General features: G+C 58.9%; 1 protein-coding gene across 11 annotated transcripts in view; it reads right to left on the bottom strand.

Annotated features, from left to right (window-relative positions):
- The window catches only part of MPRIP (myosin phosphatase Rho interacting protein), a 72,479-nt gene that overhangs the window by 35,068 nt on the left and 23,265 nt on the right, over positions 1 to 14,146 (bottom strand). For 5 of the 11 annotated variants that reach the window (XM_068699173.1, XM_068699171.1, XM_068699169.1 and 2 more), the window contains exons 4-8: positions 11,189 to 11,340; positions 9,469 to 9,553; positions 5,802 to 6,012; positions 4,388 to 4,547; positions 4,031 to 4,300 (exon numbers count right to left, since the gene is read on the bottom strand). In XM_068699173.1, the coding sequence (XP_068555274.1) occupies positions 4,031 to 4,300; positions 4,388 to 4,547; positions 5,802 to 6,012; positions 9,469 to 9,553; positions 11,189 to 11,340 (878 nt within the window). Of the gene's footprint in view, positions 1 to 4,030; positions 4,548 to 5,801; positions 6,013 to 9,468; positions 9,554 to 11,188; positions 11,341 to 14,146 lie in introns of those variants that run through there. The other 6 variants (XM_068699176.1, XM_068699179.1, XM_068699178.1 and 3 more) reach the window with 4 other exon arrangements.

Raw genomic sequence — 14,146 nt, 5'->3', positions numbered from 1 at the left:
CGGGGGGCTGGGGACCCCCGCACTGCTGCTCAGAGTGAGGCTGCCAGGACCAGGCGCTGAAGCCCACAACCAAGAGGAAGGGACAGAATCAGTGGGGACGTCTTTGCTTTTCAAATTTAAATTTTTGATGTTTTTACAGGACATCTGTTCAGCCCCCAGTGCCTCCCAGTTTGCAGACTGGGAGTGCAGAGATCCCGGCGCTCGTGCAGAGCTCCCGATCCCCCTGGGACGTTCTGCTCAGGTGAGATGTCCGTTCACATCAACCAGCTCACGGAGCTTAAATCCACGTCCTCCCTTTACCGACAGGTGGGGAACGATTTGGGAGTCACCGTTTTTGAACCCAGCCATCCCCTTTTCACACTGGCCCAGCCTTCTCTGAGCCTCAGTTTAGGAGGGAGTAAAAGGTCCATGACTTAACATTGTCTGTGCCCTATCAGGTTAAGGCCTGAAGAAAACCAAAATCAAGGAAAAAAAAAAAAGAAAAATAAAAGAAAAAAATAAAAAACAAAAACAAAATCAAAAGCAGGTTGATTTCTCATGAAAGGGGCTGCACCACCAGGTTGTTCTACGGCTTGAGATTGAGATGAGATGGTAGCGAAGCAGGCGAAGTAAAGGCGGACACGTCACACAGCAACACAGCAGGAGAAGGTGGAGAGCAACAAGACCTGGAAGAAAACAAGGCTGGAAAATGAATGAACAGAAGAGGAAATTATATTATCTGCATCTACATACAAAACAAAATCAAAATCATTCCAGTAATTCGTCATCGAAAAGGGAGGAGAAAAAATAAATAAATAAATAAAATAAAATCACGGCAACCAAATCACAGCCCCAAGGGTTAATATCATTCGGATCACAGGAAAGAATCGTTTCTCCCATTAGCTCAACAGTTTCAGAGGTTACTGCGAGAGGTCCTGGGGGGGGCCGGGAGGGGCTGGGCTCGCCTTTCATCCCCTGCTGGCTGCGGAGAGCTGGTCCCTGCGAGCGCAGCTCAGCGCCGGTACGAAGCGTTGGAAAAGCTGCGGTGCCATTTAGTGCCTTCTGCGCTACAAAGCTGGTCCCAAAGAGCTTCCATGCAGGCTGTTAATCTTTTTCCAGGCTGCTAAAACCCAAGCTGCAGGTGTTGGTTGTTAGGTGAGGGGGGTGTGCGCGCCGGGGAGGAGAGCTCCGAGCACCGACCTGAGTTATCGTTGCAGAGATTGGCTTTGATTGGAAGAAAAGGGCTTACTTTTGGTGGATTCATTCATTGTTTAGCAGCAAGAGGGACAGCCAGAGTGAGGAAAAGGGAGAGGAATTTCCCCAAAAGGTACACGAAAAGGAAGAGGAAAGGTTTAAAAGGAACAGAGACCGCTCCTGGGAGAGCGGGCGGTCCTCTCCGTGCTGTGGCAGCAGCATTCAGAGCGCAGCCTCGCATCTCCAGAAGCTCCAGAGAAGGAATTGGAGGAAGAAAAGTGGCTCTGCAACTTCCTGAGGGTAGGAATACTCCTCAGCCCCCTGACTATGCTCCGACAAAGGCCACAGCAGACTCCTGCCAGCACAAGCAGAAGGTGGGGTCAAAAGGAAAAGCTGCAGCCTGAGAAGCATGCACGAAAAGCCAAGGAAAGAGCCTGGCGAAGGACGGGGCTCTGGGTCTCTGCACCCCAAGAACACCCCATCTGAGGGTGATGTCCCTCCCAAAGCTGCTGGCACCCTCCTGGGATGCACCAGGATTTATCCCTGCAGCAGCAGAGCTCTGCTGGGACACGGGGACCTGCATCTGAGGCTGTGGGATTCGGCTTGCAGCTGCTGCAGCCCCCTTTTGTCTGCAAAACGGGCTTGGAGCTTCACCTTTGGGGTTTCCAAAGAGCTGCCTGGAAATGGATTCATCCTGCCCAGGGGGTCCTGGATGGGATGGGAGAGCGGGGACACGGCTCGACCCTGCTGGGCTGCGGAGCCGTGGGGCCAGCAGCCCCAGGCTGTGTGTGTGCCAGCAGAGGGAACTCGCACTCTGCCGCTCCACCACGCGCCAAAACGATGGGGAGAGATTATCTCCTGCTCGGGGCTGGCTTCTGAGTCATGTTTCACAAGCGGCTGCGAGCTCAGACGTCTGCACGGGGCGTGGAGTAAGCGCCGGGTATAAATGGTCGGCACGGAAAATTTCCAGCACGGTCATGGGCGTAAGTCACGTAATGGCTTTTGGTGCAGGGAAGCGGGGCAAGAAGCCTGAAAAGCAGCTTTAGTGGGGCTACAGCCACAGGTGTGCCTCTCGGGATGGAGTGCCAGGCACCTAACTGAGTTCTCCTCCAAACGGAGCTGGAATCATGCGCTGGTTTACTGCGGGTTAACAGAAAATGGGAGGAAAAGCCAAAAATGCCAGCAGAATCAGAGCGAGCCAGTTGGGCTGCCCTGAGACGAGAGGCAAATCTGAAGGATGCCCCCGGCTGGCACCTGTGGGGTTCGTGTGTGGGGAAACTGAGTCCAGGCAAACGCTCCCGGACGGGTTAGTGGGTTACTGAGGAGGATTCAAAATGGTGTTAAAGCCGGGGGGAGAAGCTGACCCCGAAAGCATGGAAGTGAGTTATCGTATTTGCTCAACCTTCAAAAAGCCTGGCCTGGATTTGGAGGGGAAAAAAAATAAAAAAATGGGGGATAGGAGTATGTGGACCGAGGAAACTCAAATTTCAAAAGCAGCCAAGCCAAGCTGAGCTGGGCGAATGGGAGCTCTCTGGTGCAACAACAAACTGCCTCTCCGTGCCCTGACATCTCCACCTGGAACACAGGTGCTGAACCCACCCAAGCCCTCCGGTGCTGCCATCACCCCAAAAATGCTGCGCCCCATGCTGTACCCCACTCAGCCTCGTGGGCACAAGACCCCGGTGCCTGCTCCTCTCCCTGCAGTGGCACGGCTCTGCTAAATAGGAGAAATTCTGCCCGTTCTGATACAGCAAATCCTGCTCGCAGCCCCAGGAGCCCAGCTGGGCTGGGATAAACAGAACTTCCCTAGGAAAAGGCACCTGCCAGCAGGAAATGAGTGGGGCTGGCATTAAAAACGAGCAGCCCGTGGCAGCTGTGTCCTCTCCTGCATGCACATCTCTGCTCCTCTCTGCCCTCGGCTGGCACATCCCAGCTCCCCGGGGTGCCCCGTGTAAGCAACCCAGCAGGGCTCCAATGCCACCCATGCCTGGACCAACGCAGTGCAGCTTTGCCAAGCAGCAGCTACCAGCTTCTTTCCAACCCTATCCCCAGTTGGGGTGGCCAGGGGACCCCCATGGCATCCTTCTCCTCCGTTCCCAAGGGACCGCACTCCCAAGGCAGGGAGAAAGCCAGACCCGTGCCCTGATCCTCCATCCCCAGCTGCGTGCGCTGCCAGGATGGGTTCAATAGGGGCAGGATCCTGCTGCTGACCCCGGCATGGGCACAGAGCCACGCTCCCACAGCCGCCCCCAGCTGCCGGGTGCCAGGCTGGAAAACAATCCTTCGGGGCTGTGAAGAAACGAGCTGCCGAAACCACGCCGAGAGAGAACGTGCCCAGAGGAAAATCAGGGCAAGAAAATCAGACTGGCAGATAGCCCTCTCGCCCGGGGCCCGTCTCCCGGTTTGCTCTGCTGCCCTTGTTGCACAAAAAACGTCTCTCCCAGGGCGAGCCAAGCCCGTCCCTCGCCTCGCCCGGGGAGAGCCGAGCGCGCCTGCGCCGTGCCCGCGCGCCCGCAGGACGCCCTCCCCGCCCTCGTTTGCACTAAGCTGTTTTGCAGCCCGCTGCGCCCGGCTCCCCTCTCCCAGATTACTGCCCTGACATTTTGAAACCTCTCTCAGCTCATTAGGCAGTTGCGTAATGCACCCGGGCTCTAACGCCCGTTTGGAGAGCTAACCTAATTAATGGTGCCAGCTGCCCGCCCCGTGCCGCGCCAGGGAGGGGACACGGAGAAGGTGCCCCGAGTGCTGCGAGGCAAAGGGGCTTCACGTCGTGTCCGGGGCTGCAGCAGGGTGGGCGAGACCAAAATTTATCAGCGCTGCAAGCATGCAAGGAGGAGGCGAGCCCCCCGTCCCTTACCTTCGCTCATTGCCAAAGAGCCGGGCCACTTCTTCTCTCCCAGGGCTACGCGCCCGGGTTCTCCGCTCTAGCCGCTTCCTCTCCACCTGGAAGGCCTCCCGATTACTGATCCTAATGGCCTTGGGAACGTCGGCCAGGGTGGTGTACTGCCGGCTGGCTTTAAAAGAAAGGGGACGCCCCGATTTTTCAGCTCCCCTTCCTACATCTCTGCTGCTGGAGTCCTTGTGCATGGGGCAACTGCTCTTCGAGTCCAAGGAGTTCAGAGAGAAGCTGTGAATCATTCGGTCGCCTGATCGGGTACCTGGGGAAGGAAAGGGCCGGGCATGCTCCTGCGAGGGCAATTTGGGATAACTGTACCTGTTGTTCGGGGTGCTGGGGCTGGGAGGGCTCGGTGGGGGCGGCAGCTGCTGCTCTTCCAGCTTCGAGTCTTGCTTGGTCTTCTCCAAGGAGAAGTAACCGCTCTCGACACGCGTCTTCCGCCCACAGTCTATCCGGTCTCCGTTCATGGAGCTCTCATCTGAAGGAGCAGAAAAGTCCATTTGGTTTCAAGCCTGAGCTCTGCTTTGAACAGAAACTGCCCCAATTCCAGGCAGGAACAGCGCAGGAAATGAGAGCAGGGATGCTCTGCGCCCCATCCCCACGCTGAGCCCCTCGGCACCCTGGGCTCTCCCACCCTGACCACCCTTCTGGCCCACGTGGAAGGGGAGATGCTCTGCAGGGAGCAGGGGATCCCCGGGGACACCCCAAAGGTTTGTGGGGTCCCGGTGCTGTGGGTGCAGCGTCACCAGGAGGGGACAGCATGCACATTCACACTCTGCCCCATTAAAAACCACAGGAGAGGTGTGAATTCTCACACTTCTGCGTGCTTTTTGCTTCGAAGAAACCAAGCAGCCTGCATATAAGCAGAGAAAACTTTTCCGGGGAAGTTTTGTGAGTGCCTACAGCCATTTCCACCTCTGCCCCTCTCCAAGCAGCAGCCCCAGCTCCAAGGCAAACACGGACGCACGGCTCCTCGCACCGGGGCGCAGGAGGGAGGAAGGCAGCCCCGTGGTGCAGATAAAGGAAACTTCTCCTCAGCCCGGGGCAGGAAAAATCCCCAGCCCCTATTGTTTCAGGGAGAACAATGCCGTGGCCCTGGGCGCCTTCCCCGGCCTAATCAGGGAGCCCAAATATAAACAGCAGCCCTGGTGCAGGGGCCGGATGAGGAAGCAGCGCTCAGGGTTTGGCAGCCCCAGCGGTGGGGCTGAGCCAGCGTGGCCCCCACACCCCATGGGTTCCCCCGGGGGGGTGGCAGAGGTGCTAAAAAAGGCATTTTTCCCCCTCGTTTTCCTCCCAGCACGAGGCCAGGCAGCACCTCACAGCCAGGTGCCATTTAGGTGTTCCAAGTTTGTCTTGGTGAGCTTCGTGTAGAGCACGCTCACACGGCCAGGACACGATCCCGGCCTCACAATCCCAAAATCCCAGAAGGGCTGAGGCTGGCAGGGATCTCTGGGTTCCCCTGCTCCAATCCTGCCCCAGTAGGGCCACCCGGAGCAGGGTGCCCAGCACCATGTCCAGGCTGCTTTTGGAGAACCCCAAGGATCTCCACGACCTCCAGGCACCCTGTGCCACAGCTCCGGCACCTTCCCAGCACCAAAACGCTTCCAAAAACTGCTGCTTTTGCCAAAACCACAGACATCAGCCCCTGCAGCATCAACTCCCCGTCCTCCCCCTGCCCGGTGCTGTGACACAGGGGGGCGAGGACACTCAGGTCACCCAGCCTGGCCCTCACCTTCTTTGCTGTCCAACACGGGATCCTTCAGGGAGCCGGCAGCCCCCGCCTGCCCTTGCACGGGGCTCTGCGCCGGGCTGATGCCGCCAGCCCCGTCCGCTTGGTCTTTGCCCCTCATTTCTTCCTGCCAAAGCGTGGACTTGGTGGCAGGGACCTTCTCCGCGCTGGGGATGCTGCTGCTGGTCACGGCCATCTTAGCAGGACCGGGCTCCTAAAGAAAAAAAGGGGGCACAGCGGGGTTAGAGGGCTTCACCCCAGCCCACGACGCACGACGTGACACAATGACGGGGACAGGACAGGGCCACACAGCTCCTGGGAGAAGTCATCTCGCTACGGGTCAGGGACGCTCTGAGCAGCTTCGCTTAAGCTCCAACAGAGCAGCTATTTCCAAAAGCCCTCAGTGCTTTTGATCCCTGCCCTTTTCCTCCACGTTCACAGTTCTGGGGGACAGTATACCCTTGGTAATCGAAGGATATAAGGCACAGCATCCCCTATTTCCCCCCATATGCCCCCGGTCCCGCTGCAGGCAGCCGCTGCCTTCCCCAGCACACAGCAGCGCCGGGCTTCTCTCCCGGGTCCCATTTGCCAGGACTGAATTTGCTCAGTGTTATAAGTAATGTTAAAAAAAAAAAAAGCAGAAATCAAGCTAAAGGATATTGGACGGGGAAGAAAATTAATTCCCTGCCACTAGCAGCTGCATCGTTAATTTGTCACAACTGGTTTGTTATGGGCCATTGATAAAAAGCATAGAAACCATCCAGCGCTGTGTTCCTCCCGGGTGCTTTGGCTATGTAAAAGGACACTTCTTTTCAAAAGGGAAATAGGGCACTGCATCAAGATTTACGTTATTTTAAAACAATAGCCATCATTTTAGAAGCATCACAGGCCAGGAGGGGTTTGGATGGCGATGCCATTTGGGGTGGGTGCCCGCAGCAGCCCGTGCTGGTGGCTCCCTGCGACCACGGCCACGGCAGCCCAGGTTCGATCCATGCCCCAGGAGAGGCAGCAGCTTTCACAACTCGTTTCGGGTTTGGCTTTGTTCGTTAGCAGATGTTTTGCTGCTGTCCTATTAAGCTTCTGCGTTACCGGGTTATTTTTTTTAAAGCTGTCAATAAATCAATGACAATTAACCCCCCTCCACGGTCCCCGGGTTGCAGAAAGTTTCCCGGCTGTTTGTTCCCTTTCAGCACACCGGGGGGAAACCCAGGAGTGTGGGAACACCGAGCCAGGAGCCAGGGGCTGGGGACAGGAGTGCTTTTAGGGGCTACAAACAGCATAAAATCATCACCTCCCTGCTGTCAGCAGAGCCCCCGGTGGGTTTTAGCTCTGCGCCTCCAGGCAGAGATGCTGTGGGCACCTCCCAGGGACCAGCTCCTGCCTCTGAGCACAGGCACCCGCTCCACGAGCCACAAATGACCTCCGTTTTTAAAAAAAATCCCCTTGGAAATTTCATCCTAAAGGAATGTGACGTCGGAGGTAAACGATCCAGAGGGCAACCGGACGAGCTCCGAGGTCCCCTCCAGCCTCTGAAACTCTCGGATTCATTGATCCAAAGCCTAAAGCCAAGTGCCAGCGTCGGATCTATACTTCTATATATTCCCTCCATCCACCCCCGTATCATTATCTGGAGATATGTATTTAATTAAACACAGAAACGAGGGCCAGAAGGCGCTCTATAAACAAGCAGAACAATTAACCCTTCGCCACTCGGAACGAACGGCTCACCAAAGGAGCAGGCACCAAAATCATCCAAACCGCCCTCCAGCTGCATTAACTCTGGCGTGTGAGCCTCGGGCACCCTACTGCAAACCAGGCCTGAAGGAGGGCACCTCAAATCCCAGATTTCAGCCCCAGATAACGCCTCCATTCCCCAGGAACAGGGAGCGCTCAGGCACGGCAGCGCGCTCTCTCCCTGCACCGCGCTGCCAGGGCGAACTGCAAGAGGAACTTCATTTCTCCTAAACCCTCAAGCTGCTTGCAAAGCAAAGGTGAAAACGCCTCTGGGATTGCATCTGGCGACCCCTGCCCGAAGAGCAGCTCTTGGAGCAATGTTCTTTAGAAATAAACCAGCCCTTCTGCACCAGCACACGGAGAGGGACCTGAACGGCAGCCAGCTCTAGGAGAGGCCATTCCACGGAGGGTGCTGCTGGTTCTCCCCCCAAAACACCCAAAGGCACTGCTGCATTTTCCTTCTGGCTTTGTGGGTTGTCCTTGAGTGCCTGAAGCAGCGCAGCACCCAGCCAGCGGAGAGTCCCATGCAGAGGTTGGATTTGCAAAGTGAATTTCAGCTTTTTTCCAGGATTACTGGTGCTGTCGCGGGGCTTCCACCCTGATGGAGAGGGTGGAAGGAGGGTGGCAAAAGGGATAGGGCGCAGGGCACAGCATCCTGCACCCTCCTGGAGGAGCAAAAACTCCCCCGAGATGCTGTGCCCCAAACCAAGGGGGGAAAAAGGGCCACCAGGCTCCCTGCTCACCCTGTCCCCAAGCACCTGGGGTGCACGGCTGCGTGCGTGGGGAGCCAGCGTCCTCCCCGCAGCCGCTTCCCTTATTTGGTGCTCGGCAGCTCCGATCCTGTAAGGTTTCCAAGAAGTTGCCATGGCGATAAAATGTAACCCAGAATGATGTTTTGCTGGCTCCTCGCCCCTTTCTCCTCCTCCTCCCCCCTTCCCCGTCCCCCTTTCCCAAACCCTGCCTGGGTTTCGGGCTGCACCGAGCTCCACGGCAGGCTGCGTGCCCTGCCCTGCTGTGCCAGCTTGTTGGGGTGCCCCAAATGCAGCAGCCCCCCCGGGATGGAGGCCAGGCACTTGTAACGTGCCAGCTCGTGGCCACAGAGGTGGCATCTCCCCTACAGCATCCCTGGTGCTCGAGAGGCCATGCTGACCCCATCCCTTTGCAGGGGGCAGCTCGGATTTCCAGCAGGGCGTGCAAAAAAAGCATCACCTCGCCCCGTTATTATCTTTTTTTTTTTGGTCCCCGTTGATTAGAGTCAGTGGAGGGGTGGAAACTTGATGCAGACACCCACAGCCTGCTCTGCACCATCCTGGGGACATCACTAAAGAGGAGGGGACAGGAAAAATGGGGCTCGGGGGACCCCAAAAGTGACTTTCACTCCTCGGGACCCTCACCCTGGCTCGCTGGAGGAGCCGTCCCAGCCGGTCCCCGCGGCGGCAGGACACGCACCCGGAGGTCTGTTCTCAGCCCCGGCAAGGGACGAGCTCGGCCTCGGGGTCACGTTCCCAATCTGTGGGATTCTCCCCCAGTCCGGCCACGTGGGAGCCCGGCAGGAACGAGTGAGTCACGGCCGGCCCCGGTTTTTACCATTTATAGTCAAAATGAAGGCGAAGCCATTGCCGGGTCCCTGGAGAGCGCAGCTCCGGCCCCCGGAGCTCCCAGCCTGGCCCTGGCCTTTAACTATTTTCCTTTCGTTCCCATTATCTCCGGGGTCATCTCCAAGGGGGTAACCGGAGCCCGCTGGAATTTCGTCCTGCTTCTGCCGAAGAGGCCCGCAAGCAGCCAGCACCTCTCCTGGTCCCCCCCCGGGACCTCGTGGATTTGGGACAGCACGTGCAGCGCTGGGGCGAGGAGACCGCGGCCACCCCGATGGTTTTGGGGGGTGTCGGTGCTCAGAGTTGTGGTCCCAAGCCACAGTGTGTCCCCCCAGGGTTACCTGAGGAGTTGGGGGCTCTACCTTCCTCTTCTTCTTCTGGTTCTGCTTGTTGGTCCTGGGGTACACGATCAGCATCTCCAGCCACCTGCGGGTGAAGGACAAGCAGCGGGTGAGGTCTGTGCCACAGGGATGGCAGCGCTCGGGGTGTAGGGCAACTGCAGACAGACCCCAAAGCTGATCCCGCTGTTGGGGGCTCTGAGAAGGTCACACAGACATGGCCCCATCTGCCTCGAGGGCAGGCTGCCTGAAAGCCAAGGGCTCGCTCCCTCCAGAGACAGTTCTCACCCCAAACCCCCGTGGTAATCCGGGGTTGGTAATCCGGCCATAATTTTCCCCCAAACTGGCCATAAATGTTCCCTCCTCTTGCACGCAGAGGAGCTCAGCCTCTCCAAGATGGTCGGGGGGTACCATGGTGCCCCCAAATCCTCCCAGCCAGTGCCTGGGGGAAAAAAACTCCCGAGGCAAGCCAGGAGGGAAGGAGGGACAGGGAACAACTCCAGGGTGATTCGGCTCAATGCGAGGGAGAGAGGTTGTGGGCAAGGGTGGCAGCGGGCAGGGCTTCAAGGATCCTAAAAGCCAGCCAAGAGCTGCCGAGCGAGGGGAGGGACAGAGCCTCTGGCAGGACCCTCTCCCTTCAGAGGCGCTAACAATGAGCTTTTGTCTGAGAAAGAGCAGCGTGAACTTGGCAGGGAGAAGCCCATCCCGTGCACGAGCCTCTCGTTCGGGGCACCCTCCCATGCCTTCCCACGGGCTGCCCCCTCCATCCCCGTGCGCTCGGGGAGGCTCTGCCGACCGCTGGAAAAGGCTCGTGCTTGAGATTTCCGTGCCTTGCCCTCCTGTTCCTCCCACTTCGCACGCTGCTGCTGTAAAGCGCTTTGAGATGACCACATCAAGTGGGTTTTGGTTAAGCAATAAATGCCAGAAGCATGCAACAAACGTAAAACAAATTCTCCCCGAGCCGGGGAAATCTTCCTGTCGTGCTGCAACTGCAAATGAAACCCGCCTGGCTCGGGCCCAGAGCGGGACTGCTCCGGGATGATTAATGCTTGCAGTCAGGAGCAAAACGCGCTGCTTCGAAATCCAGCGCTGGGCCAGCGAACAATAAATCAGCCCCACCTTGCTCTGCAATGCCTCTCCCCTCGCGCCGCTGGCAGGGCCGGGAACAAAGGCTGAGCTGCGAAGGGGAGCGTGGGGAGAGGGAGAAGGGAGCCGGGGGAGCGCCAGGTTTTGGGGCACAAGCACAGCACCCTCCTCGGCTGGAGGAGAGGAGCTGTGCCAGATCCCTGTGCCGTGTTCCCCTGGTGTCTCTGTCCTCACTGCTGCACGCCGTGCGCAGAGCCAGAGTCACCCATGCCCACTGGTCTTGGTAGGTCAGGGCAGTTTTGACCCATGAAAACACCTCTGAGCCAAATCCCAAGCTCCTGGCAGGAAAATGCCTTTTTAAGCGTTGAAAACGGGGGAGGCGCAACCCGCAGAGGCGCTTGGAAATAGAAATATCTCAGCAGGAAGCACCAGCCTGGCACGGAGGAGGTGCCATGCTTCGGGAAGGACGGGAAGGAGAGGGAAGAGGATGTTTCCAGGTCACCATCCAACACCGAGGCACTCCCCGAGGCAGCAATTACAACCCCGGGGTGGTCCCTGCTGGCACATCCAAAGCATGGGGCTGTGCTCCCTGCCCTCCTCTTCCTCCCAGCTGGTTGGGCCCCAGAGCTGCGCTCACCCGCTGATGATCTCCTTGTTCTCAGCCCGGATGAAGTGCTCCTTCTCTGGCGTCAGGATGCACAAGGAGAATTTCTGCCCTGTCCGGCTCTCCCCGTCCACCACGTCCGTGCACTGGTTCATGTTGATGGTGCCCTGCGGGAGGGTCGTGGGCTGTAGGGGGAAGGAGAAAGGAGAACGCGTAAGGAGAGAGGGGCAGATGGGCACGGCGCTCGCCCTAAACACCCCGATGCTCTGCCCACGATGCTCAGACCCATCCTGCACCACGCTGGCACACGGCAAAGGGTTTGCAAACTGCTCATCCTGGGAGCTGTGCGATACCAGGGAGCTTTATTTCCACCCTGACGTCCTCCCCCTTCCCCAGGGGATGCTCCTCTCTCAGCCCCAGGGCTGCAAGCCCAACACCAGCACGAGGTGATCACTTCCAGGGGGTGCCCAAAGGGGATAAAAGGAGTGGCACAGGCACCACGACGCTCCCCGCTGCGTACCCGCACTGCTCCAGGCCTGACCTTCACTGGAAGAGGCCGAGCCGAGGGGAGCAGGGAGGGGAAGAGGGCACAAATCTGCTTTTTCATCGGGCAGAGGCACAGCAGGGACCCCACAATAGGTTCTGCAAGCACGGTGTCACCTCCTGGTCCCCCAGGGACACCAAGGGACCCGGTGAGGTGTCAGCACTGACGAGAGCTGACGGCTCCATCTGGAGCAGCAGCGGCTCATCCGATTACAGCGGCGATGCCACGTCCCCGTCATCCCCATCCCCAGCCTGCTGCGTGTCCTGCCAGCAGGGCATGGTGACACTGGGGTCCCCCCGTGGCACGCCAGCTCACCGGGGTCCGGCACAAACCCACACTGGGGCATAAAGGAGCCGGGCAGGGACCTCTCCGAGGTGCAAATGGCACCAAAGGAGCACCCGGCACCAGCTCCTCGCCCCAGCAAAGCCTCCTCTCGCCCTCCAGATGGCCAGGCCAACGGGGAGACGGCTTTTTGGCAGGCGTTGTGAAGATTTCTCCCATGGAAACGGGCTCCCCTGCCAGCAAACCACCTCCAAAACAGCCTGCAGCGTGCAAAGGAGAGGCGAGCGGGGAGAGCTGTGCCGGCCCCAGCCTGTGACCCCAGGAAATTCAGTTCAGCCCCCCGAGCCCCCTGGTTCTGCCATGTGCAGATGTTGGAAATATCCCCCTTCCCCCAGGAAAAAAGCTTTCCCTGCAGCTGTGCCCCCAAACAAACCAAGGAGGGAGCGTGAGCATCCCACGCAGGGAGCTGTCGGGGACGCTGCGGTGTCGGTGCAGGCACACCGACGGGACCAGCCTTACACCAGGGACCCCAAAACCTCTTTTTCTTCATAAAAACCAGCACCAGCGTCCGCAGACCCCGCGGGGGGGAAGGGGAAGAAAAGCCCAGCGCAGCCCCACACGCCTCGAGCGCAGCCCTCCCCGCTCGCTGCCGCGGGAAGTCAACTCCTAAGAGGATTTTTTGTCTTAGACAACAAAAATAAAACCCCGCTTTCCGGTAGCTATAAAAACCCTACGGAAAAACTTTCTCCGGCTCCAAGCGGAGCCTTGGAAACGTTTTTGTCTCCCCAGCCATTGGCTGTGCCAAGGCCTCCAGGACCATGAACTCTGGCCGGCCGTGTGGGTCTGACCCCTTCCCCACCCACGGCCTTTGTGCACCAGGGAACACAGCCAGGACAGGGGGAAAGGGGCTGAGGGTGGCTCCACGAGGGACCCCATGGGCACTGTAGGATGCTGACTCACTCCCTGCTGCCTCCTGCACCCCTCAAATCCCCGGGAGGCCTCACAGGTACCTGGCATGGATTTTGCACATCCAAATTGAGCACAGGCTCCCTGCAAACCTCGCCTGCCCTCCTCCTTCCCAAACCCCTGGGCAGCTTCCCCACAGCTCACATCCAGCCCCAACCTGAGCTCGCCCACAGCAGAGGAGCCAGTTTCGGGCTCCCCCCTCCACCAGTCTGGTTGTGAAGTGGTTTTGCCACGCACCCCTCCTTGTGACAGCCAGATTTGCACCGGTGCTCATCCAAAATCTCACTTAGAGCTCCAGAACAGGGTCACCAAGAAGGGCACCCCGAGCAGTCACCCACAGCCGGGGAGAGGAAAGGCACCGTGGCCAAACCAGCCCCCCCCCAACACCCCTGGGCAGGAGCTGAAACCTGATGGACGAGCAGCCTCGCTCGGGAGGGATTTAAATCCCTTTACATCTCTTTATTTCCTTCCTTGCAGCCAACGCAAGGCGCTTTGAAGCCAGGGCGAGATGCAAATGCTGCGAGGTGGAAGCACGCACGAGCACAAGCCAAAGGCTGGGACGCAGCCCCCCCGGGGCGAGGACGCAGCTCCCTGGGGAGCACCCAAAAACCCAGCGGGGCTCCCCAGAGGGGCCCTGAGCTGCTGCGGGGCCAGGGCAGGGCTGCGTGGCCCCGGCAAGTGGAAGGCAATAACGAAATGCAGGAGGAGGGAGGTGTTGCTCGGCGCAGGCACCAAAACAATAACAAGGCAGGGAGTTCAAGCAGCCCTTTGAAGAGCAGAGAGGCTTTGATATAAGGCTGAGCGCCCGCCTGCGTGCTGGGCCTGACCCCGGGGCCACGGGAAGCTTTGCACCAGGGTGAGGCAGGAGCAGACACCCGGCTTCTGCCGGTCCCCACCTCGGGGACAGCCCCGTCCCCAGGCGCTGGCCTTGATTTTGTGCCATCAATGGGACGGAGGGCACGGCTACCCCCTTCCAGTGCCCGGTGGGTGCTTTTTAATGGGGAAAACTCGAGGCTGGGGTGGAAGCCCCCACCCGAGCAGGGCGAGCAGCAGCCCAGGCGTGAGCGGAGCAGCTCGCAGCGCCGGATGAGCAGCCACAGCTCGGCACTGCCAGTATCAGCAGGGGACCCGGCGCCAAGAAACGATCGCAGCGCCGTTTCCCTGGGGTATGACAGATCCCGATTTACACACGCACGTGT

The sequence above is a fragment of the Anas acuta genome, chromosome 15 (genome assembly GCF_963932015.1).
Source record: "Anas acuta chromosome 15, bAnaAcu1.1, whole genome shotgun sequence".
In the NCBI taxonomy this organism is placed as follows: domain Eukaryota; kingdom Metazoa; phylum Chordata; class Aves; order Anseriformes; family Anatidae; genus Anas; species Anas acuta.
Note: the sequence above shows the minus strand (reverse complement) of the source record. Positions and strands in the feature narration are given on the sequence as shown.